General features: G+C 41.4%; 1 protein-coding gene across 1 annotated transcript; it reads right to left on the bottom strand.

Moving 5' to 3' along the window:
• Positions 1 to 2: 2 nt before the first annotated feature.
• Positions 3 to 23,854, bottom strand: Mal2 (mal, T cell differentiation protein 2). The gene is made up of 4 exons (XM_051202511.1): positions 23,589 to 23,854; positions 8,747 to 8,917; positions 2,551 to 2,706; positions 3 to 617 (listed from the first exon to the last, which is right to left on the bottom strand). Exons 1-4 carry the CDS (start codon positions 23,718 to 23,720, stop codon positions 546 to 548), a joined length of 531 nt encoding a protein of 176 aa, XP_051058468.1. The 5' UTR covers positions 23,721 to 23,854; the 3' UTR covers positions 3 to 545.
• Between the last annotated feature and the right edge of the window lie 2,222 nt (positions 23,855 to 26,076).

Raw genomic sequence — 26,076 nt, 5'->3', positions numbered from 1 at the left:
ACTCCCTTTTTGTAAATAAAGCTTTATTAGGATACAGACATATTCACTTATTTACATGCCATTTGTAGCTGCTTTTATGTTGCAGGATAGAACAATTGCCACACAAACCATATGGCCTACATATGTGTTATCTGACCCTTTTGTAAAAAAATATGTATCATTCTCCGTTTTACAGTAGAGATAGAATTCAATGAGAAGCCTCCTTGAGATATACTGTTTTAGTTATTTACTATTATTCAAGTTCAGATGACTTAAGAAACAAAAGGGATATTATTGTTTTGTGAACAGTGTCTATATATTTTAAGAATATACAGGGGGATGTATTTAAAAAGAAAAGAGAGATGAAAAATTAAATGATACCTCTCTAACATCAGAATAAATTTAAAATTTCACCAATGTAACAAACCACAGCTTTCATGTCGGTTCTCTCTGTACACAGCAAATGATGCTTGGAATGTTATATTGGGACAAATGGTTCCCAAGTGAACAGATATATAAAGCAGACAAAATGAAACTAGCACACAACTGTCAGTTTCCCAGGAGTGTTACGGTCGCCATCTTCGCAAAGCCAGACCCAAACTGCAACCATAACAAGCTGTCGTCATAAAGGCAAAAACCTAAGAAAAGGAAAGAAAAACTGCTATCAGAGGCACAACACCGACTTTTAGAAAATGAAATCCAAAGAGACCACTGAATGAACACTCGCCAACTGACCTGAAGATGCTCCGATACAAAAGACTATTTCCTACTGATCTGTGTTTTGATGATTTTGTTTGATCTCCTCACTATGCTGAGCTTCCCTTTGCACACTCTAGCTCCAAATTTTCAAATCTATAGTCAGCCTAACATCCAACATTTGCTCACATATCAGGCTCATTCATTAAGTACATATGAACCCCAGGCACTGGATTAAGAACGTTAGCTCAAGTCATCTAGTCATTCAGTAGTTTCACAGCTAAGAAGACAGTCACTGGCAAACCCTGGGGAGACATCAAATCATTTCTGTGCATTTTCAGACTCAGTAGACAAAGCCCACAGAAATGAATTGTGAGTCTGGCTCTTGCTCACATGGCAGCCACTCCTCATGCAGAAGCCCTAGCCCTTCTCTGAGCTGTTTCCTTGGTGTCATCGAAGGCTTCATAAACCCCAACAGTGCACACATCACTGCACTTAGTGGGGACAAGCATTTAATCCACATTGTCCTCACATGACACTAAAGGACCACAAGGCAATACGATTCAAAATGACAAAATATGACTATCTCAGGGAGAGATTCTTAACCAGGAAACTGTAGCCTGAGAAGCAGGAGCAGATCCTCCCACAGAAATTTGTCTCAGCTTAATTAACCCTTCCCATGCTGCTTGTTTCTGTAATGTATTTCTAACGTAGACAATGTCCTCTGTGTGAGAATAATTGACTTGGGAATCTGTTGTTAATGAGAAGGAAATTCCCTCCTCAACTATACTGAGTGAAAAAGATAAGCAAGAGGTTTAACTCAGGAATAGCTGCTTAATTTTAGCTACTGAAAACTCAGGAGCTAGAGTTCTGAGTGGATTGGAATGGGTAGATAAAATGGAACGTCATAAGGAGGCATTGGTCCACACATGGAGGTGGCTTCACTCTGGTAGAGGGAGAAGGAGACAGGTTTCCAGATGAGGCACATCTAGAAGAGAACATTCTAGAAAACTCTAAAAAGTTGGGCCTTGTAAGGGGCAAGAGCTAAAGGGGAAAAGACACTAGATTCAGTAATACATATTACTGAATATTAGATATTAGATATCAACCAAGACACTTCATTTCAGAAAGTAATTTCATTTTGTGATAGTTTTTAAAATTATCCATGGAAACAACAACAAAAAACCCCAAGTATTTCTTTGCAATATTTAACACAAAATGTCAAGTTCACTATAGGAAAAATCTTTTAAAGTCCCCATGGAAGGCTTTCTCCTGTATCCATCTGTTATAATGGCTGGTGAATTTGCCTTCCCCAACAATAAGAACTGAGACTTGTTCATATCAGCCCTGCCCCCATGGCAAATATTGCAGTCAATAATCCCAATTAAAAACGGGCACAACGTGGAAAAAACCAAAGCTAGAAACAGACCTCCCCTACCAGGTCTGAAAATTTAGAAAGGGAGAAGAATTCTTACAAAGTCGAGTACCATAGACTTGTTGCCATCTCAATTAATGACTTGTTCGGGTTGCAGTTGAGTTACACACAACAATTCAGGTAATGAAAATACCTTGCTCATGGGATCACTGGACAGATAAATACATAGCTATTACATGCTTAAGTTTTGTTTGTTTTCAAGACAGGGTTTCTCTACATAGCTCTGGCTGTCCTGTAACTTGCTCTGTGGATCAAGTTGGCCTTGAACTCATAGATATCCACCTGCCTCTGCCCATGAGTGCTGGGTTAAGGGTGTACATCACCACTGTCTGGCTTACATGTTTAATTCTAAAGGCTGCTATTAAATGACCACTGCTGCCTGAGGAGTCTCCCGGATGATTGGCCGTGGAAGTACAGCACCTTCCTCACGGAGCACTTACTGTGGCTGCCACATTGATGTTGTACTGGTTATCATTCAGAAGCGGCCTTACAGTCATGGTTGTGTTGCATTGCAGGTCATGCAGGGAGGTGGCAGCTGCTTCCAGTAAGAAGGCTCCAAAGTAGAAGACAAACATTACAAAATGGTAGACAAAATCCTGAAAGAGGCGAGGAAAGGCACTTGTAGGTAAAAAGTGTAAGATGTTTGCCGGTTCCTTATTTCAAATGAAATTTTAGCTATGGAGTAGGTAGCTTGGGTGGCTATGACTAAAACATGCTATTTGAGAAGCTCCAAACTCTCAAAGAGTTAAAAAAAATATAAGATCATTTTATTTGGCACAATAGGAAACTTTCTTATATATTGAATTTTATAATAAAATATTATATCAGTTTAGATTAATATACAGAGATGTCAATATTAGTTAAAATAAGAGAAAAAGGTCTTTACACTTAAAACTAAGGCAAATACCAACTTTAAAGTAGAGTAAAATTATATTTAAGTTATACCTTTTTATTAATTTCAAGTACTTAATATTTTGAGTATTTGTTATTACATTTATAATTGTATATTATTCCATATTCTGCAAGATAGACTTAGTGATAGTACTCAATGGCATGCAACCTTACATGTAATTAAAAACAAAGAATATATACTTCCCCCCAAACAATAATTATTTATTTAGTTTATTTTGTGTATTACTGGAACCAGTGTGAATCATAACCTTTCAAAAGCCAGCTTTACTAGAATTAATTCATCATACACATATTATTTTATATTTTCAGGTGCCACATTTCAGTGATTTTGTGTGCATAATTTCTTATCCTTACAATTATCAGTTATCATTTACTGTCTGCTTTCCTAACAAAACACTGTCTTTCTTTTCACACGAAGGTTAACTTTTGGGAGGGGATCAGTATCATGCTTACTGGGAGGAGATTCTGAATCATGCTTACCTGCTTCCAAAGTCAACTTTCCTTCATTAAGAAGTTAAAGTTAATGAATAAGTTTAAGCCACAAATAGAAATTATATATTTAAGGGAGGAACGGAAGGAGAGGAGGAAGGGGAAACTGTGGTCAGCATGTAAAATAAATGTATACTAGGGATAATCGCTGTTCTGCTCCCCAGGGAGGGTGAGGCCTTCCATGGGGATCTTCAAAATCTGTCATATCATTTAGAACAGGGCCTAGGCCCTCCCCATGTGTCTAAGCTGAGTGAGTATCTATGTGGAATGGGCTCCCAAAGTCCATTTGTATACTAGGGATAAATACTGATCCACTACCAGAGGCCCCATAGACTTCCCAGTCCTCATAACTAACACCCACTTTCAGGGGGCTGACTTGGACCTATGCTGGTTTCCCAGCAATCAGACTGGGGTTAATGAGCTCTGCCTTATTCAGATTAGCTGTTTCTGTGGGTTTCTCCAGCCTAGGCTTGACCCCTTTGCTTATCACTCCTCCCTCTCTGCAACTGGATTCCAGGAGTTCAGCTAGTGTTTAGCTGTGGGTGTCTGCTTCTGCTTCCATCAGCTACTGGATGAAGGTTCTAGGATGGCATATAAGGTAGTCATCAATCTCATTATAGTGGAAGGGCATTCAAGGTAGTTTCTCCACTATTGTTTAGATTCTCAGTTAGTGTCATCCTTGTAGATCCCTGGACATTTCCCTAATGTCAGATTTCTTTTTATACCTATAAAGACTCCCTATATTATGGTATCTCTTTTCTTGTTCTCCTCTATTCTCAGTCTTCCTGCTCCCTCATGCCCTCCTCTTCTCCCATTCTCTTTCTCCTAACTCCCTCTCCCCATCTGCCATGTTCCCAATTTAGTCAGGAGATCTTGTCCTTTTCCCTTTCTCCAGGGGACCATGTATGTCACTCCTAGGGTCCTCCTTGTTTCCTAGCTTTTCTGGCAGTGTAGATTGTAGGCCGCTAATCCTTTGCTCTATGTCTAAAATCCGTATATGAGTAGCTACACATCATGTTTGTCTTTTTGTGACTGGGTTACCTCACTTGCAATGGTTTCTTCTAGTTCCATCTATTTGACTGTGAGTTTCAAGATTCCATTGTTTTTTTTTTTTTTTTTTTTTTTTTTTTTTCCTGCTGAATAGTACTCAATTGTGTAAATGTACCACATTTTTTTTTTTTTTTTCTCCATCCATTCTATAGTAGAGGGGCATTAGGTTCCTTCCAGGTTCTGGCTTTTACAAATAATGCTACTATGAACATAGTTGAACAGATGTCCTTGTATGAATGTACATCTTTTGGGTATATTCCTAAGAGTGAAATTGCTGGATCTTGTGGTAGATTGATTCCCATTTTCCTGAGGAACCGCCATACTGATTTCCAAAGTAGCTGCATTTCCCTATGGCTAAGGATGTTGAACATTTTCTTAAGTGTCTTTCAGCCATTTTGGATTCCTCTATTGAGAATTCTCCATTTAGATTTGTACCCCACTTTTTAATTGGATTTTTTGGTGTTTTGATAACTAGCTTCTTGAGATTTTTATGTAATTTGGAAATCAACCCTCTGGTAGTTTTGGGGTTTGTGAACATCTTTTCCCATTCTGTGGGCTGCCATTTTGTCTTGTTTACTGTGTCCTTTGCCTTACAGAAGCCGTCTCCCATAACAATTGGTTCAAGGGTAGCTCCCACTTTCTCTTCTAAGAGGTTCAGTATGGCTAGCTTTATGTTGAGGTCTTTGATCCATTTGAAAGTAAATTTTGTTCATGATGATAGATATGAATCTATCTGCAGTTTTCTACAAGTCAGCATCCAGTTATGCCAGCACCATTTCTTGAAGATGCTTTCTTTGTCAAAAATCAGATTTTTGTAGTTGCGTGGGTTAATATCGGGGTTTTCAGTTCGATTCCATTAGTCTATCTGTCTAGTTTTGTTTTCAGGACTATAACTCTGTAATAGAGCTTGAAGTCTGGGATGGTGATGCCTCTGGAAGTTCTTTTATTGTACAGGGTTGTTTTGGCTATTCCTGGGTCTTTTGTCTTTCCATATAACGGTGAGTATTGTCCTTTCACGGTCTTTGAAGAATTGTGCTGGGATTTTGATGGGGATTGAACTGAATCTGTAGATAGTCATTTGGTGCCTGAGCTCATTCATTTAATAAAACCTCCATATTCACCCATGTTTACCCATGTTCACTCCTGTTCACCCCTGTTCATTCATTTGACTGTAAATACTTCTGACAGCAAACAAAAGGTTTCCTTCATTACTAAAAAGCCAAATAGCTTTGTGTATGTACACTACATTTTATTTACCACTATGGACTGATGAAGACTTAAGCTAGTTTCATATGATGGCTACTATAAATAATCCTGTAAAAAACACGTGGTCCCAGATAGCTCTCTGACACATTGACTCCATTACCTTTGGCCTTGCATATAGTGGGATTCAAGGCTCCTACGGTAGTTCTATTGTTAAGTTTTGGAGAAGATTTCATATCCTACTCCACGCTAATGGTATTAATCTACATTCCTACCAACAGTGTTTGAAAACTGTCTTCAAAGTCTACTTTTTCCCCTCTTTGTAAATATCCACTCAACAGTGTTGTTCATAGAACTCTTATTATGCCTAGAATGTTCTGCCAAGGTGAGACACATAAGGAATAACGTGAACATGTTTTCTGTGAGACACCTGCCATTGCTAATTGACCCACATAGTTACTGAACACATGTCTAAGCTATAAGCATTTCTCAGATACATGTGGTCATGTGGTTACTCAATAAATGTTCATCAAAAAGATTAATATCTAAATTGGAATGTCAGTGCACTCATGAGCTAAACATATCTGATTGGGTTATTAGTTATTAATAGCTGTAAAAACTGAGAAGGTCTATTGAGATTGATTATTAGTCACTCATTTAATTTACTAAAGATTCTCAGAAATGTTTTATTTTATCTTAAAAGGCCAGGACAGGGGCTGGGAAGAAAGTTCAGTCAGTAAAGTCCTTGCCATATAAACAGGAGGTCTGAATTCTAGCTCTGACTCTCATGTTTAAAAGCCTGAAGTGTATTTGTATGCATGCAATTGTAATTTCAGCACTGGGTAGCTGGTCTCAGCTCAGGGGAGGTGGAGACAGTCAGCAGATTCCTGGGGTTTGGTGGACATCAAGTCTAGATGAGTTCCAGATCCCAGTGAGGGATTCTGTCTCCAAATCCAAGGAGGATGACCCCTAAGAAGGATCAACACCCAAGGCCCTGCAGACATGTGCATATACACAAACAAGCATGCGCTGTTATACATATACTCTTGCAACCTTTCACACAGAAAGGCATGGATGAGTTAAGTGATCAGACTTGCAGCTGTTGGAAATTTACTTCTTGGTTTCACATGACCCCTGTGATCAGTCCCTGTGACTGGACTTTAGTTCTTAGGGGACTTTGTTTCTTTCTTGCATTTCAATTGACTTGGACATGCTTATGTGTCTGAGCCAGAGACACATTCTTCTTGGGTGGGACTCAAGGAGACATAGTACATTTGGACTGTGCCTAGTCCATGGGCCCAATACAGGATCAATGGGCAGAAGTGCTCTGGAGCTTTTCATGGCCTTGGTCAATACTGCAACACAAACAAGGCTTCCCTCATTTGCTTTATCTCCTTCTGCATTATCTACTATACTGATAGGGACCCTGATTATATTGCAGCACAGAGAAAGGAAGACAGCCACTAAAACTTAAGCTTTATTACTGGTAAAACACACTCTAATTCTAGCATTCAGGAGGCTGAGCAAGGAAGATCACCAGTTTGGGCTACAGTCTGAGATATATATATATATATATATATATATATCTCAATTGGATAGTCTGCCCCCTTCTGTGTATTTCCTAGCCTGTGCTTCTGTGTCTGTCAGTTTCTAGTCTGCCCTTCTGTGTCTGTCAGTCCCTGTGTGTGAATTCAATTACAGATTGAAAATAATCAGGAAAAAAAATGTGTCTATAGTAGCTGGTCATTGGTGGCACATAGCAAAACAATACAGAGAAACTCTGTCTTGAAAAAAGAAGTGTCTGTAATAAACATGTACATATGTTCTTCTCTTGTCTTCATTTCCCAAACAATACAGTATAAAAACTATATTCAGAGGCTGGAGAGGTGGCTCAGTGGTTCAGAGCACTTGCTACTCTGGCAGATGGCCTGGGTTTGATTCCCAGCACCCAAATCAACCACTGTTATGAGTAGGTTTTCCCACCAGCCTGGTCTCACCTCCACACCAGCCCCAAATAACACAAAGAGACTCTGTATTAGATATTATATTGTTGGCCAGTTACTTGTTTCTTGTTGGCTAGCTCTGTCTTAATTATTAACCCATTTCTATTCATCTAAGTGTTTCCACGTGGTCTCATCTTACTGGAGAGTGGGCTGGTGTTCTTCTCTCTCCAGTCTCTCCATCTTGACTCCTCCCTACTACTTCCTTGAATCCTCCTTGTCTCCTAGTTTCGCCTATCTTGCTTTCCTATTGGCCAACAGTGCTTTATTCATTAACCAGTATGAGAAACATATTTACAGAATGACATCTTTCATCAAACCATCTCCTGCTTCCACCAACACCAGGAATGCAGACATACATGCAGATAAAACATTCATACACAAAATAAAATTAATAAATCTTTTAAAACCCCAAAACTATGAGTATAGCATTTATATTGTGTTAATATACTCTAAGTGAAATAAACCTTATAGTGCAATGTATGTGGGCAATATGGAGATTAAACCTGCATATTTAATTAAATATAGGTACTTACATATATTCAAACATATATGAGTTCAGAATCTATAGATGTTAGTACCCCAGGTTTGAGGGTGTATCATTTAAACAATGCCCCTCTCACTAAGGTATGACTAAACCCATTTAAATATCTGAAGAAGAAATGAATGGGAAATTTCAAGACATAGGTGACTCAGTTTCCAAGGCATTTGCTCTATTGGTCCATTATAATGCGAACCATTTGTTGCATGATATGAAATTGTTTTTTTTAATAGCAATGATCTAAATCATAAAAGTAACAGCATGATTTCTCAGTTCTATCAGTGAGGAAATTTCACATACTGAGGGCCCATCATCCACTAGAACTACACTTAGGAACCACAGTGACCCCTCATGCTGACCTATTTTCTCTTATATATGGCAACAAAAAGAGCAGACACTCAAGCGTTTCTGAACAGAAGACTTAAAATAAAAATCTCTTACCAGGAAGTTCCAGTTGGCATCAATCTGAGTCACCATACCAGAGAGGAACAAGCCCAGGAAGAGAAGGGAAAAGAAGAAAGCTGTTACAGACACAAACATGACCCATCCTTGGAGCAGAGGTAGAGGAACATTGGAGGAAGCAACCAAAATCCAAACAAGTCCACCAAGCACCTGAAAGAAACAACAACAAAAAAAAAATTAACAGAGAGTAGTAACTTTGTTTTACAGCACTGTTTCATGCCACTGAGTTAAACACATTTGCATCAACTTTGCTCTCCCACTTCTCACCCTAGGCCCTTGTACTCATCTGTGCTACCCCATTTCCATATCATTAAGAAGATATGTTCTTCCCTTAGGTGCAAGACCAGCTCTACCCAGAGCTTGGGTCAACTCTGCACCTGGATTTTCATGTTATTCCTCACCCATGTGTTATCTAGTCATCCTCACACACCTGCAGGATTCTCCAGCCATCCTCACATACTTGCTGGCTGTATCCTGCAGCCATTAATGCATACCATCCAGTGATCTTGCTACCTCTCTAACCACCACCCTGTTGATGCGTTTTCATTCCAGTCAACATTGTACACACTGCTTGGTCTTCATTTCTTCTCTTTTTGCTTTCATTGCTTGTTAGAGAGTTTCTGAAAGAAGAATAGCTACGATTCTCTAGTTTTCCATGTGCAATGTGCATTGTTCTGTCTTCATCATCATCATCTACCTACTTGTAATTTGGACATCAGTTCCTACCTATATCATCAAAGCTGCAGCTCTTGTTCAAGAGAGTAAGCAATTAGTAAGCTACCAGCATTTACTATTTTCCATGTTCTGGAAATCAAATTAGATTCATGCCATAGTCTATAACTACCCTGACACTGTGCTAGGTGCTGGGAATAAAATCAAGCTGCACTGGCCTCTGTCATCACAGAACTCAGTCTATCCTAGGAAATGGACAGCTAAGCAAGTGATGAAAATCCTGCTGAACCAATGCCAGAGCTGGGAGAGAAAATGGGTTCTATACTTCCACAAAATAAACACTCCAGGTACAGATCTAGAATAAGTCAGGAAACTTATTCTAGAAGTAATAAGACCCAGGATTGGGCCAGGATGATGGAGAAAGAATCTAGGCAGGGAATGAGTTTGTGATTCTTAGGTTGGAGCCAGGATAGCACGAAGAACAGGCAGAGACACAGATTAGCAGGTTGTGAGTACATGAGGATGGTCTTGAAGACAGTCAGGGAGATTCAGTTCATGCAAGGACAATGGTGGCCATGCTTATCTTGAGCAGGAAGTAGTATATTCAATACCTGCACTTAGAAGATTTTCTGGCTAGAATGTGAGAATGGACTCACTCAAAAGGGAATGATGCAGGACTCAGGGCTATGTAGGATGACAGCACAGCATAAATTATCATGAAAGTATGGAGAACAGAGAGGAGGTAATGGATTAGATAGAAATTTATAAGTAGATGATGATGGTACTTGATCAGATAAATCAGGTAAAGCAAGGTTTCTGATGCAGGTAACTAGGATAGCATGAGAAAACAAATACAGGAGGAGAAATAGGAGCAAAGATAATTAGTTTTCTCCATTTTACCATTAAGGCAAGAAAAATGGCATGGCCTTTGCAAGACACAGTAGGCCTTTTGTGATCTTACCAGTCCTGTTTATCCTTGTCTTATGCCACCAAGCCCTTCACATTTTTTTATATTACAGAAAAAATATCCATAGCTCAAAAACAAAGCTCTTTCATGTCTGAGTGGCTGGCATTGCTGGCCCAGAACGTCACTGGAGTGTGCTTGAGTAACTAACACATACTTAATCTTGAACCATTATCTTAAAAAAAAAAATCTCTGCCAAGTTCTACATTCTTAGCTACCCTTTCCTAGGAGAAAATTATTACCTATGGGACATGCAGAGGAACTGAATGCCTTGGCTTTTTCTCTGTCTTCACTAACACACCTTCTTGGCAGTATTCAAATTGTTTATTATTAATTCCAAGGTAATTCTTTCCTATCAGTTAGAGATTATGCTAGATTTGGCAACATGAAGTTTGCTCACATCCTTGCTTACAGATGCCTCAGAAGGCAGCTATGCTCACCACTATACCACCAATGTTAAGACTGAGTCGGGGAGGGGTGGGGGTAGACAAGAGCAAAATAATAATAATAATAAAAAAAAATAAATAAATAAAAATAGAGAGATACCATAGTAGAGGGACCCATTATAGGTTTGAAGAGAAAACCGACTCTAGAGAAATGTCCAGAAACCTACAAGGATGACTCGAACTAACAATCTGAGCAACAGTGGAAAGGCTACCTTAAATATGCCCTTCCCTGATTATGAGATTGATAACTAACTTATATGCCATCCTAGAACCTTTATGTAGTAGCTGTTGGAAACAGAAGCAGACACCCACAGCTAAACATTGAGCTACACTCCTGGAGTCCAGTTGCAGAGAGGGAGGAGTGATAAGCAAAGGGGTCAAGACCAGGCTACATAAACCCACAGAGACTCCTGACCTCAACAGGTTGGAGCTCATGGACCCCAGGCTGATGGTTGGGAAACCAGCATTGTGCCGACTCGGACCCCTGAACATGGGCAGTCTAAGGGACCTCTGACAGTGGAATCAGGATGTTTCCCTGGTGCACAAAAGGACTTTGGGAACAAATTCACCATGGAGGGATACTCCCTTAATCTAGAGGCAGGAGGGAGGGCCTAGACCCTACTCCAAATAACTTGACAGATTTTAATGATCTCTCCTGGAAGGCATCACCCTCCCTGTGGAGTAGGTAGGGAATGGGATGGGGGGGGGGTTTGGGGACCATGGTAGGGAGGAAGAGAGAACTGGGATCGATATGTAAGAATATTAAAATATATTTAAATAAAAAATACTGTTTCAAAAAAAAAAAAAAAAGATGCCTCCAGCAGGTAGGACCCCCCCCCACCTGAAACACAGGATGTTCTTGGTGTTTGTTTAGTGAACAAACAGACTAGTGCTTATATGAGAGCTCTCTGAGCTCCAATTCTGAAAGGCCAACAGATATCTGCATGTGGCTTCATATGAACTTAGGTAATATCCAAGTTACACAAATCACACCACATAAAGAAAAATTTGTATTTTAAGACAAAAAAAATCACATTCAGCCATATATTTTGAGATACTCTGAAAAAAAATCAATGGACATAATAAATTACTTCTTGTGTAATGATAGTTCAATTGTTCACTTAATAAACTTATAGCTGTGGTATTATATCTCAATGCCTATTTCTTTAAGAAAATTTAACAACTCCCAGTGTTTTGTACAATAAACTTAAGTAATGAATATTAATGCATGTTAATTTTTAACTGCTACTTTATCAGTGATCATGAAAGTTAGAATTAATTTTTTCCTCAAGGAGATTATCTCCTCTCTTGTATCATTTAAAGCATATTAGAAGGCATAAGAATGTCTCTACTGCATCAACCTTTGCTTGTTTCCCTGGGTCTTCTTTCTAGTAGCCTTTTCTTATTGACTACCTGCAAATAATTGATATTACTTTAAATAAAGTTTATGAATTGTAAATCAGTATTAAATTTCAATTCAAGCATCATTTCCTGATCAGCTATGTACAATTATAATGAAAAATAAGTAACAGCTGGCCATCATCATTCATTAGACTAGGCAAATTGAACAGACAAGCACAGTCATATTACTCAGACATTGTGGTAAGTTCACATCTCTAAATAATCCTTTGGAATAAAAGTTGTATTTAATAAACCTGAAGTCAGATAGACGGCCCCCAAACTTACTGCTAGACACCGAGCAAGAGCATTCAAGAAAAAAAAAAAAAAAAAAAAAAAAAGCAAACAGGTGAGGTCCCTGCTTTCAGAGTCCTAACTAAGAGAGAAACACACACCATTAAATCTGATTTGGGAACAGATTGTGGTAAGCACTATAAAAAGAACTGAGCACAGTGAGTTCCGTGGGGTAGGAGGGGGAAACAGTAATGTAATAGGAGGGATCCCGAAAGGTGGGCAGCATGGCAGATTTGAAGTCAGGCTTGGCCAGGGAGGATAACATGTAGAAGGAAGAGTATGGGTTAACCACTCTATCAAATTCAAAATCAGTCTTTCCCACACCTCAAGATCGGGAAAGGAAACTTAAGGTAAACTCAGTACTTACAGAAGAAGTGATCTGATTGGCCTCATCTGTGGTGTGTGGGTGGCATGGCAACGGGAGGGAGAAGAGGGAATGAGTGCTAGTTCTTTCCTTCTCAATTAACTCCACCCACACAGCAACCCTAGGCATCATGTGTTTGTTCTGCTCATGGGCTAGCTTTGAATGACAGTGGATGAGTGCAATTCAGCTCTCATTTAAGTGAATGAGTGGATGGCACAAATAAGATATCCGTACATTAGATAGTCATTTTCCCCACGTCAAGAATGTCACTGATTGGCATCTGCAAGGACCTGGAATTGACCCCTATTCTCACATATACAAAAAGAATAGCTTGATGCTGTAGAGGTCACTCTAGCTTTTACTCAAGTATCTCTTCCCTTCTTCACAATTTTGTTTCGGTGAAAGTTACCTTTTCCTTTTAAGTATCTCAACCTGGCTTCCACAATAATAAGTGGGCTTCCGGTGAGACTGTCTGTGCTTGGCATACTCGCTTCCAATTCTGGGCTTCAGTAAGATTGGAACATTTCTCAAATAAGTGATAACCACTAGGACCCTTGCTTAGTGGAGAGAGTCCTGCTCTTAGGGATGACCAACGCATTGAAAGAGTTAAAATCCAAGGGAGCCGAACTGATAGAGTATCCAGGCAACAATAAGTGTGTACAATGCAAAGACAGGTATTCAAACAGTGTACCACGTTCTCGTCTTGGATATGAGACCACATTCTGACCTCATGTCTACCTCTGCCTGCTGCTGCTCCCTAGTGATCTGAAAAGCACGATAATTATGTGTAGAATGTGCTTTCACTTCAAATTTCTGTAAGGAACTACATCAAAGCTCTAACTCTTAACAAGAGGCTTCCCTACACCCAGATAGCACCAAGCAGAAAAACCTTCTAGAAACATTCACCAGCTTCCTCATGGTTGGCTGTCCTCACCTTGGCCCAACTTTATAGGCACCCAGCACACATGGGCTCAATTATGTTCTGAGGTGAAGTTATTCATTTGAATGTGCTATGTTCTGCAGGCTGTCTTGGGTGGCTGCAGAATCTTTCAGAGGCGGAGCTAAGCTGAAAGAAGTGGGTCACTACAGGTCATGCTTTGAGGGTCATAGCTTAGTCCCCTTTCTGGCTTGAGCTCTCTTTCTATTACCTGGTTAGAAGAGATCTGAGAGCCCCAGCTGTACGTGTCCACAGACATGAATTCCACTATGCCATCCCTGCCATGATGAACTGTCCCCTCCCAAACTGTGAACCGAAGTAAATTCTCCCTCCTTTCAGTTGCATTAGCGAAGTATTTTATTATCACCACTATGGGAAAAGGAACTATTACACTACTCATTTCTAAAGCAACAGGTATTTCTGTGGTTTAAAATGTTTGTCTACTATATTCGGCCTATGCAGTCTAGAAGGGTATGGCTTGACTAGGGCCCTTCTCCCATAAGAAAACCAAGGCAGTGGATATTCACCTACACATCACACCACCCTGAAGCCTCACAGTTGGAGTTGAAGCATGTTTTCCCTAGAAAAATACACAGCCCCATAAGAAAACATGGTCTTGGCAAGAATGCAACATTTGTGATTCTGACTGTGTGGATTACAGACATCCCAACCCATCTCCTATTTGGATGGCTTCTCCTATACTGCCAAAGAAATCGGTTTAGCAAATATCTTTTCTTTTCAAAAGACAATGATTTCCTGACAAGGATCTTTCTTTCTTTGTTTTCTTTTCTTTTTCTTTCTTTCTTTTTTAAACACACACTCTGAAATTTTAACTAATAACTTTTCAACCTACTTGATACCTCCAGTTTTGTATACCATACTATTGATTAAGTAAACTGGCTAATTTCTATCATGACTGACTTTCATTAATGTTGGAAAGGAGAATAGAGAACACCAATCTTAAGACACAAATTACCAGACCTAAATCCCTTAGAGAAAATTCATTAATCTTTTAGAATATTCTGTGTTGTCTTGTTATCAACACAACTGGCCATGCCATCTCTCTTCTTCAGGGAAACCTAAATAATCAGAAAGCTTCATGGGTGTGTGTGTGTGTGGGGGGGGATAACATTATCCTAGCATGCCTTACAGTTTGAATATGAAGTAGAGGGTAATTCAATATCGGCAATATTAGCTAACATGTATTGGGTCTTTATGGCCAAGTCTGCTCTAAGAATTTTATTTTTATCAACTTAACTCTCACAGAGCCTGAGAGATATTATGAACCCCCTTTACAGGGAAGTCAGTTGAGGGGCAGAGCTCTTGGTAACTTTGCCAAAGTCACACAATTAACAAATATAAGACATGGGATTTGGCTTGGCACTGGGTTCCAGAGTGTATGCCTTTATCAGTATACTTTTCTGACTCTTCTAAGTTTATTATTCACTCTAGACTAGATTTCTATCAACTTTCTAAATGACTGCCTCAAGTCATATCAAGCTGATCAAGAGAAACTTCTGAACCCCTCACTACTTGTCAAGCTTCTGTTTTAATGGGTGCTTATTTACTGGCACCTGCTCAACATTATTGTTATAAAAATGGTTAGTATTCTTATAATTCACCACCAAATAAAGACAGAATCTATACTTAACACCATGTTACACACAATTTATATTCTGAAAGTTATTTTAGTCTCATTTTGTTTTTTAAACTGGAAACATACTTATGACTGGTAGACACTTTGACAAGACAGACCACAAAGTTCAAGTTCATTTACAACGTATCTGTGTTGGATGGTAACAATGATAGAGATTCTGAGCTCTACCTACCCAAAGCTTCCTTTCTGGGGAGATGCTCCTTTTCCAATTCCTTTTCTCTGCATTCCAGTCCACTATCTCATCCTCTACACCCAAAGCACTAGGCACACTTGTCCATGCACCTGCCTAGCATACAACAAATTGTTGAGTGGCTGACCTATGATACCACATCTTCCAGAAAGATGTCTCTGGCTTAAAGTGTGGTTATTGACACATGTATCCTTTTGACTATTTACAACATCTAGATTGAAATGATCAATTCACATGTCTATCTCTCACTGGGCTATGAAGTCAAAATTGGTGACATTTCCTTAAATGCTTCTGAACACTGGGAACCTAGGGTATTCTGTCTACCTAAGGTGTTGAGTTGTGTCCTGCTCCAAAGGAACAGAGACCAATCACTGGGCAATGAATTGCTCTAAAGAAAGTCCTGCAAGTGCAATTTCAGATCCCAGGAGCTCTTGGCTTTTTGAAGTTCAGCCCATTTCCTGGTACATAATGGACGCCAAAAACAGTAAGGAGACTACCAAGTACAAGCATGTCCTCCTCAACTTTTGGGTGACTGTAGCAATGAGCACCATCTACTATAAGATCTTTGGATGATAGGGAAGGTGATGGAAAAGCGGCTATCTCTTGCAAACATACTGACTGTACTAGCACCAATTTTCAATCTTTGGTCCTCATTTGTCCAGATACCCTACTAGCACTGAAACAGCCACTGTAACTTTTGACCAGGACTAGTAACTTTTGACTAGTCCTTAGGAACCTGCCATTTGCTCGCTAACTGTCCTGACATTCATTCAGATTGTTCGTGGATTAACCCTGGTACAGGTTGCAGGCTATAGATCATACTAATCTATAGGTTCAAGTAGACAAGGTTTACTTTGTTTGAATTAGGGAAAGAATGAATTCTGAGAAGCAACAACAGAAAAGACATATGTAGGCTTGGTCTGCAAACAGTCTGTTAATTGCAAAATAAATTTTACTTTTTGCTTTGCATTTGATGTACGTTTGTCAGTGCTACAAAATTATACCTTAACCTCATCTGACTCAAACTTCTATCTCAGTTTTCTAAATAGCTAATGCAAACCCTAAATTAGAAAGCAAACAGTGTAAAAGAGAAATGAGGTCCTTTCCTCTTTGCATTTGTATTTATCAATCTCCTTGCTTTCTGAAATGCCCTTCCCATGTATGAAGGTAACTTCCTGTCCATAGATTAAAAATGTCTGCATGCCAATGTGCTGGCAAGACTGGACAGACCACTCCCTCCTTCTTCTCTTTTGACTGTCTTCCTTGTGAAAGTTCCCATACAAAAGTTAGGAGTGGTAGACTGGCCAGACTGTGTTGTTGTGAGGGGACTCGATCCTCTTCTATAAAACAGGCTAATAAGGAATTCAAGTCAAACTGTGTGACTGGAAAAAAATTAGCATTTGCAGTCATGTAGAGCATCTCTGTTCCCAAATTTCTTTTCTCCACTTGCCAGTTCTTCTATAATATTCTTACACACTGTCTTATAAGCCAATAGCATAACACTGTATGTGTGTCTGCGTGTGTGTCATATAGAGTGCACTGGCCTGATACCACTTTAATTTTATTATTATTATTTTAGGGCCTTTTTAATTCAGTCACATGTCAGCAGATACGTAAGTCAAGTCCACAGCTCTCAGTACCAGGCACAATTTTATACAGCAGCATAAACCAAATCTGGTCCCTTTGACCTTTCCCTCTGCAACTCAAAGTCAATACTTTCAGCAAGTTGTTCCAAAGTCTTTGGATTTTCAGGTCATATTTCCTGCAGGGCTATGAGTCAGGGAATACGGAGGCTGAACAAAGAGCTCTGGCAGGGGCACTGGCTTACTTCCCCTTATGAAAGGTAAAAGCTATTTCCCCACGATTACATATTATTGACCCATAGGCACAGGGTGGGGGGAGCCTTATGTACAGGATAAAAACCCATCTCGAGAGGGGAAACATTGGTTGCCAGGTCTTCTGATCTACTTCAAACAGTGTCTCTTTGTAATCAAAATCTATTTTCTGGCAAGGAAAGAAAGCTCGATATACCAGAGAATTTACATGTTAGTCATACTATACTCAAAGACATGGGTTGGAAATAACTAGAAATACCTTTCAGAGTCCTCTGTGTGATTCATTTGCCTCTGCCCATTCCCCTCCCATCAGCCTTCCTTCTGCTCACCTCAGATACATCTTATTCCTCAGCCTCACCCAGTATCATTTGTGAGAGCATCCAAGTTCATATATTAGTCAACCCGCTAAGCCTTAGGTCTTTCTCCTTTATTTTCTCTATCCTTCTGTTCCTTGGGTTTATTTCAGGGTCTCACCACATCTTATGGGAACTATAGTAAAAGTATGACCCAATCTTCCTGCATTGATCTCCTGGCCTTTTAACTTTAATCTCTGGGTTTTACAAACAAATATCATTAAAGATTTCTAAGACATAAGTTTGACCACCTTTAATCCTGTCCTCAGGAGTGTTCCATGGAGAATATATTCAAAGCCTGGCATATTTACCAGCAAATAACAGCCTCAATTTTGCCAGAAGCATCTTCCTTTTCTTTTTTCCATCTTCTTATCAGTCATGCCAAAAGGCTAACAATTGCTAGAAATGTATGGTCTGATGATGGGTTTTCTTTTTCTAAATCTCTGAGGTTTGTACATGCCTTCCTTTCTACCTGGATGTTTTTCTCACCATTTCAGGCTACCCATCAAATGTTATTACCACCCCCATTAAAGCTCCCTGTCCTAGCTCTCCAGGAGCCAAATGTTCTCTTTCTCATAGTATTTTCATAAGCCTACCTGAGCATTTCCCAAAACTGTAAATGCTTCTTGACTTTTCGATACTGCTATAGCCCTCCCCCCAAAAAAAGAAAAAAAGAAAAAAACAAGTTCTCACTACATATTCTCTGGCTATTTTGTCCTGGAACTCACTGCATCAACCAACAAGCCTTGGGATATACCTGCTTCTGCTGCCTGGGTGTGGAAATTAAAGGGATATAACAACGTGCCTGGCCTACACAACTTCATTTAAGAGCAAACACTACATATTAGTTTTCAGATTCCAAGGACATAGAGAAGGTCCAATAAGCACTATGTTCTTCAATATGTTATTACATCAAATAAAGGAAAATAATTCTGGCACTAAAACACTATAGTTAGAAAACATGTAAAGAGATTTCTCACAAAGAGAAATCTAAACAAATAATTTGAAAGTGTTTTCTTAAACACTGAAGCTGTGAGAGTCACTGAATAAATCAATGTTATTGTTTTCCACAATTAATGGTACTTTATAAAATAATTTCATCGAGAACAGGACCCTAAATATCTTGTGTGGTCTGAGAGTAAAGATACTCCGATATTGCTATAGCTCGGCCTGGGCAGAAAAATGTGTCAGTTGTATTTCACTTTTCATATGAAGACAGCTTTTCTTCCCCAGATAGAATTAACTTTCTTTATGTATATCCTGTTAACTAGATTACGGGGGCTTTCAGGTGAGAGGCATGCAAACAGTTTTGTACATAGTATGTAGTCAACAAAGACTCACTCCAGAAACACTAAGAGGATTTGAAACTGATAACGTTTTGTTCATGAGGACGAGCATGGGCATCACATGCACTGTACTAGTGTGGATAACCTTGGGTGTCTGACCCCAGCATTCCCATTGTTTGAGAAATGGTCTGGTTATTATTCGCTGCCACTCAGGTAAGAATCTCAGGCTCATGAGGTTCCAGGGCTTCTATTGTCTCCACGTCCCACATCACACAGGGGAAACTACAAACATAAACTACCACGGAGGGCAGCTTTTCAATAGTTCTTGGGATATGAACACAGGTCCTCACAATTTTGCAATAAGTCTTTTACTCATTGATCCTTGGTCCTGGCCCCTGAAAATGATAGATTTTGGTGTTAATGTTTTCAACCTGAGCTAAAAGGCTTGGTTTTGCAATATCAACTTTGTATTAAACTTATACAAATACACTGTAAATATAACTTGGGTAAGGATAGCTTGGGACAACACCAAAGGGCTGGCAAGATAGGAACTCAGTGGTAGAACATACTTATCTCACAAAACCATATCACAAATGCAAAGTTGGAACAATCATCGCTTATGAAATAGATGTTGTAAAGTGCCTTACTTGGTTCTAGTGGCGGGCAGTATTTACGGAGTCATGAGTGCAGTACAGTACCAGAGACTGGGATTAAGTTCCTTAAGCAAAGTTAGTATGAAAACTGAATTCCAAGACCGTAGTCTCATTAGCTGAGTCTCCTACTGATAGATAAAAACCATCCTTGCTGAACACACTTTGCATAGCTTCAGAGAGCAACATGACAGAGAAGGAAGAAATCTTGGAGACAAATGGATTTCAATGGGGGATCAAAATTAAAAGTGAGTCTAGAGATATCCAGAAACATCATCGGAAACTAAAATAATTGGTTCCAGGCTGGAGTTCACTTGGTGTTTGAGACTGTGCCTAGGGAACGCTCACATTTAATTTACAAGGAGAATAATTTCTGAAGAGGAGCCATGGGAGTCTGTGACTTAGAAATCATAAATCCTACTAGGGCAACTGCTAAACTTAGGGATGAAGGTGCTTCAAATGAATGATTTAGCTTTTGCCTGTACATCACTCAGAGTGGGCTTTCTAGGTAGAAACCCACCAAGGTTGTCTGCAGGCTGCTTTCTTAATCTTATGACCCAGTATCACTAAGCATTCCAGAAGGATGGGGGCCAAGAAGGAACTGTTGGTTTGGCTCAAAGTGGCCTCTCATTTCCCCGAGGTCACTGGTTTCATTGGTACATTTTGATCCTCCCCATGGGGAGAAGTAACAGGAGGTTCGGGAAAGAGGTAAAAGATACTGTCGACTTAAACTTGGAAGGATGTTTGAACATAAAAATAAAACTGTGGGGCTAGAAAGGTAGCCTATTCAGTAAAGTGTTTGCACTTTAGCCCTGAAGTACCCGACTTCAACCCCCAGGATTCACGTAAGAAAAGCCTTATATGGTGATGTGTTATCTCAGAGCAAGGTAGAGACAAGCTGATTCCTGGCCAGCCAGCCTATTCTACTTGGCATGTTATAGGCCAGTAAGAGATCTTGCTCACCTTGATCCCTATGCCCAGAAGAGACAGGACGGTGAGATGGCTCAGTAGGGAACAGTGCCTAATCTCAAGCCTGAGAATCTGAGGTTGACCCCTGGATACCACCCACATGGTGGAAGTAGAGAGCTGACTCCTGAAGCTGTCCCCTGACCTCCATATACAAGCAATTGTGGATTGAGCATGCCCTCCCCTCCCCTCAATAAATATACCAAATATTAAAAAAGAAAAGATGGACAATTCCTGAGGAATGACACCCAAGGTTGTCCTCTGGCCTCCATATGCACTTGAACGTAAAGGCATGAGGCCTCATGCAATATACCTACATGAACTGAACATGCATGTACACACACACACACACACACACACACACACACACACACACACACACTTCCAGGATCTAATCATCCCATCCATCCTAACAAACAAAATATTCACATTTGTGAGAAAACAAAACAAAACAAAACTCTATTTCTCCTTTCTGCATGGCCTGGTCCAAAGGCACTATCAGTGGATTACAGCTATTCTGTGTATTAGGATCTCCAGGGAGCCTTAAAAAAATTAGCTGACTCTGGGTGCTCCCCTAGAGACTCTGGTTTAATTAGTCTGGGCTGGCAACATACTTCTCAAAGCTGCCAAGTTATTAAGTACAGCAAGAGTTGAGAACTAACTACTGTGGTAGATAGGGAAAGGAGATATGGAGCTGGGAGGAGTTCAATAAGTCACCTCCAGAACTAGTGTTCCATAAAGTGTGCCACACCCACAGGTGGGTCCTTAGTAGCATTTGATTTGGTAACACATGGGTAACATTTTTATGCATATGTTTACACACACACACACACATACACAGATATATATATCCCATGTATGTATATAGATACAAGTTAATTGTATAACTATATATGAATAAATATTAGAAATGTATAAGCAACATATCAAATTTGAGATGAAATGTATACTGCTGTTGAGGATGAGTCTAAGTTCTAGCCAAAGGTTAGGCAGCGAGTCTACCACGGAAGGCAGCTTTTCAAGAGTTCTTGGGATTTGAACACAGGTCCTCACAATTTTTGCAAGAAGTCCTTTACTCACATTGATCCTTTGTCCTGGCCCCTGAAAATGATAGATTTTGGTGTTAATGTTTTCAGCCCGAGATAAAAGGCTTGGTTTAGAAATATCAACCTTTTACTAAACTTATACAAATATATGGTAAAGATACCTTGGGTGAGGATAGCTTGGGACAAAGGGCTGGCAAGTAAGGAACTCAGTGGTAGAATGTACCTATCTCAAAAAAAGCATATCATGAATGGGAGTCTATGATGGATGTATAGACCTGCTGGAAATTTCAGGGTAAGTAGGAAGTAGGTGCAGACGTGGGAGGAACTCATGAAAGAGGAAGCAAGCATGTGGAACCTGAACATGGCAGGAAAGGAGCCCAGGATCTGTGAAATCTTCCTCTACAAAGCTTGCTGTCCTAAAGGCTGTGTTCCTCCATAGCTAGGAGGCTGGTCCAATGCTACCTCCTCCCTGTTCCTCTCATATGGATGCCTGCAACTCATCGCAGTCTCATTCCTATGCCACTGAACTGGGCTCAAACCCGAACCCACACCAAGGTCTTCTAGATTCACAGCCTATCTTACCATAGCTGCCACAGCCTATGCCTTAGGCTCTTGGGTCTCTGCTTTCCGATTCAAATCGGAGCTAAACGTAAGGGGGCTTGGCTACCAAAGCATAGTGGGGCAGAAAACCAAGGCTCACAAGGTTTTCAGCTCCATGGCACAAAAGGGAAGCCAGAGCGACCCAGATCCAGGTTATGCAAACTCACAGGAGAGGATGAGTGACATGAAAACCCTAAACTGACCAAACAAATCCTGCCTGCAGGAAAGGCCCTGCCTTGCTAACATTTCTTTCTATTTGACATTCTCCGGGCATGATGCAACCTCAGTTGCCCAATTTATATTTACACATCCCCCCCCCCCCAGGAGCTTCAAAAGCTCCCAACTCCACAGCATTCCTTTCCTAAGTTCAAGTGTCTAGTTCAACAAGATTGCAGGGCAGGCCTGTGCCATCAACTTTACCAGGGTCAAGCAAAGTGTTTTGAGAAGGTTTGGCATTCTCGGGTAAACTGAAAAAGGACAAGGGGCAAAGGCAAGAGTTGTAGCTGGCAGCTCCACGCCTTGCACTTCCCCCCAGGGCTCTCACAACCACTTGATTACCCACTGCCAACTGCACCTGCAATCTCACCTTCCTCCCTGCCCTGTTCTCCCCCGATCCAAAGGGCACCGAAGGGTGAACAGGGTGAAAACCAAACCCAAGCTTCAGCCTCCTCCTGCTCCTCCTTTCCCTGGCGCCTCCCGCCCAGGCTTTCCACATCCTACCAGCTTCCTGGCCACCCAGTCATGGGTACACCTTTGCACCACCCAACAAAATGGCAGGTTAGCGACGGGAGGGGCCGAGGGCGCTAGGTCCTCCTCTAGCCAAGCGTGGTGGACCCTGCCCAAAGCCGAGACCCCGAGACTCCTCCAAGCGCTAACACCCATCTCCTAGTCAAGTCCCTAATCTTGGGCCCTTCACCTGCTTGCTCTCTAGAGTACATTTCCATTCCAGGCCGGCGAGCAGGTGTCCGCGTTAACAGGTGCCAAGCAAGAGGCCCAGGCACAGCGTGGAGAGGACCCCGAGACCGTCCGCAGGAAAAAGCCACTTCTAGAGAAAGGAGGCTGAAGGAGGTCGCCGGGGGACCTGACCCGACTCGGGGCAAGGATGCTGCCTGTCCCTGCTCCCCGGATTCAATCGTCGCCTACGCTACCGCTACCACACTTACAATCTCCAGGCAGACGAAAGCTCCCGAGTAGGTCCGCAGGATGTCGGGGCCAGCGGGCAGGGTGATTCGGGGCGCCGGGAAGGACACAGCGGGGTTCGGGGGCGGCGGGACTGCCGCTCCGCCGGCCGACATGCTGCCGCTGCTACGTCTCCGCGCACAGCCGCCACCGCCTCCCGCGTCCCGCCTCCACCTCCGGGGCTTGGCCGCCGCCGCCACCGCCGATCCGGTCCGCGGGGTCCGGGCGTGCGGCGCGCCGAGAGGGCGTGGCCAAGGGCACTCGGCGGACAGAGCCCCGCCCCGTCACGTGGGCACAGGTGAGCGCGTCCCTGCCCTGGCGCCAGCTCGCCAGGGTCACCGTACAGGTGTGGTGCGCTCCCATTGCAGCGCCACCTCCACAGCTCTCCCAGGCTCTTCAGATCACCTGCTGCCCCTGCGCTAGCTGTCAACCGGTCCCATCCTCCCATCCCACTCCACTCTCACCCGGTCCTCACCCACTCTCTCTGGTTGGGCAGGAAGACAGAGACGGTGACTCAGAAGGCAAACTCCAGTTGCCAGGCACACCTGGAAAGCAGGGTGCTTGTTTAAAGGGGACTCTAATGGGATTTTAAACATGCCATCAGGGTCATGGGGCACGTTGGAGTCGATGGCTGGCCGTGGGTCCCCGGAAAACAAACAACAAAGAAACAAACAAACAAGCAAACAAAGAGTTCTACTACTCTGTTCTGGGAAATCCTTATGAGGATATCCGCCAATGATGCTCAGAAAAGTTCAGTGCCCAGGAAGCGCTCCGTAAACTGTAGCTTATAGGACAGCAGCTACTTTTTCTATTTTGAGATCTATATCATTTTCCGTCTACACACGATGTTACCCTCAACACGTTTTCACACAGACCCTTTTCATTTAATCCTCACCCATGTACTCTTTGCCTTTTAACACTCAGCAGATTAAAAAACAAAAACAGAAACAAACAAAACACAGGATGCGTCCCCTGCCTCAGTTTACCTCCGTGTATCCCCATTCTAGTCTCAGTGTTTCAGTGTCCACGTCCTGTAAGTGGAACAAAGGGATATTTCTCAAAGATCATCTGAAGATAAGTTAAATCACACATGTAGATCAAGTGGAAAAAACAATAGCTAATCCAGGCAAGGCAGCACATGCCTGGAATAGCAGCATTTTACAAGATGAGGCCAGAGGGTTGCCCTGAGTTTGAAGGCAGAAAAGCTGCAAATTCAGTAATAGGCCATCTATATCTAGGGATACCTAGGAAGACCCTATCAGGCAACAAGAACATGCATACTAGATGTGTGCCTATTATAGACATATGTGTACACACACACACACATACACACACACACACACACACACACACACAGTCTCCAAATTGAGTCTGCGCATCACTTCCTGCAAGGACTGTCAGCAGGTTTTAACCTATGTCTTTATTGTTTTAATGAGCGAAACTCATAGGTGTGGTGGCGGCGGCACCAGAGTGAAAGCCACAAAGCTAGGTGTGGATGAAACCTTTCATTTGTACCTCCTGTCACCCACACCTGTTAGTCACTGCTTCCTGGCATTTTGTGTGTGCTGTTTGTCTCACAGGAAACCTCACGTTTTCTGACCAATGACCTTTTCTGTACCCAGACTTTGATTGGCAAGACATTTCTGTTTCCTCCTAGTAAGCACTTAGAGGATGTTCAAATGTGAGGCCACTTCAGAGAATTCCCTATGGAGACGCTCCTTAACTACATACAAAGTGTCCAAAGTATCATGGTGAGGGAACTTGAAATGACCTTGAAGTTTCCAGACCCATTCATGATTTAAAGCCTCAAATGTGTTTATTTTTAAAGTTGTTAATGAAGAGACAGCTGGCGACTACATTCTTTCCAGCCCATATCTTGCCTTACTGTCTCCCCACCCCCATGCCTACTTTGGTTTCCAGTATGGTGAGGAGAATAAAAGAGGCCTCTCTTCTACTATAGTATATCTGCTCCAAAATGAATGCTTTTCTGGAACTGGCTCCTATCTTGTGATTGTTATCTATTCCAGTTTCCTCTTCATGATGACAATACTTCTAGCATCTCCCCCACCCCCCAACTCCCAGTTCTTTCTCCATAAAATTGACCCAATTTCTTAAGTGTCACCTTTTTCATCTATTTCTGTGACACTCCCCCCTTCCCAGCGTATCTTACTATGTGATGGGAGATGTAAATAAGTTCCTCTTATTGGTTAATGAATAAAGCACTGTTGGCCAATAGGAAAGCAAGATAGGTGGGACTAGGAGACTAGGAGGAGAGAGGAAGTAGTAGGGAGGAGTTTCAAGATGGAGGACTACAGGGTAGAATGCCAGTCTCTCTCTCTGGTAAGATAAGACCACATAGAAGTACTTAGATTAATAGAAATGGGTTAATATTTAAGACAGAGCTAGCCAATAAGAAACTAGTAACAGGCCAACAGAATTATATCAATTACACTGTCTCTGTGTGTTATTTGG

The sequence above is a fragment of the Phodopus roborovskii genome, unplaced genomic scaffold, assembly GCF_943737965.1.
Source record: "Phodopus roborovskii unplaced genomic scaffold, PHOROB, whole genome shotgun sequence".
Taxonomy (NCBI): domain Eukaryota; kingdom Metazoa; phylum Chordata; class Mammalia; order Rodentia; family Cricetidae; genus Phodopus; species Phodopus roborovskii.
Note: the sequence above shows the minus strand (reverse complement) of the source record. Positions and strands in the feature narration are given on the sequence as shown.

Coding starts and splice junctions, on each gene's coding strand:
- Mal2 (XM_051202511.1), bottom strand. CDS start 23,720: ATGTCGGCCGGCGGAGCGGCAGTCCCGCCGCCCCCGAACCCCGCTGTG. Junction 8,918..23,588: donor CTTTCGTCTGCCTGGAGATT/GTAAGTGTGGTA, acceptor TGTTTCTTTCAG/GTGCTTGGTGGACTTGTTTG. Junction 2,707..8,746: donor ATGCCAACTGGAACTTCCTG/GTAAGAGATTTT, acceptor CGCCTCTTTCAG/GATTTTGTCTACCATTTTGT.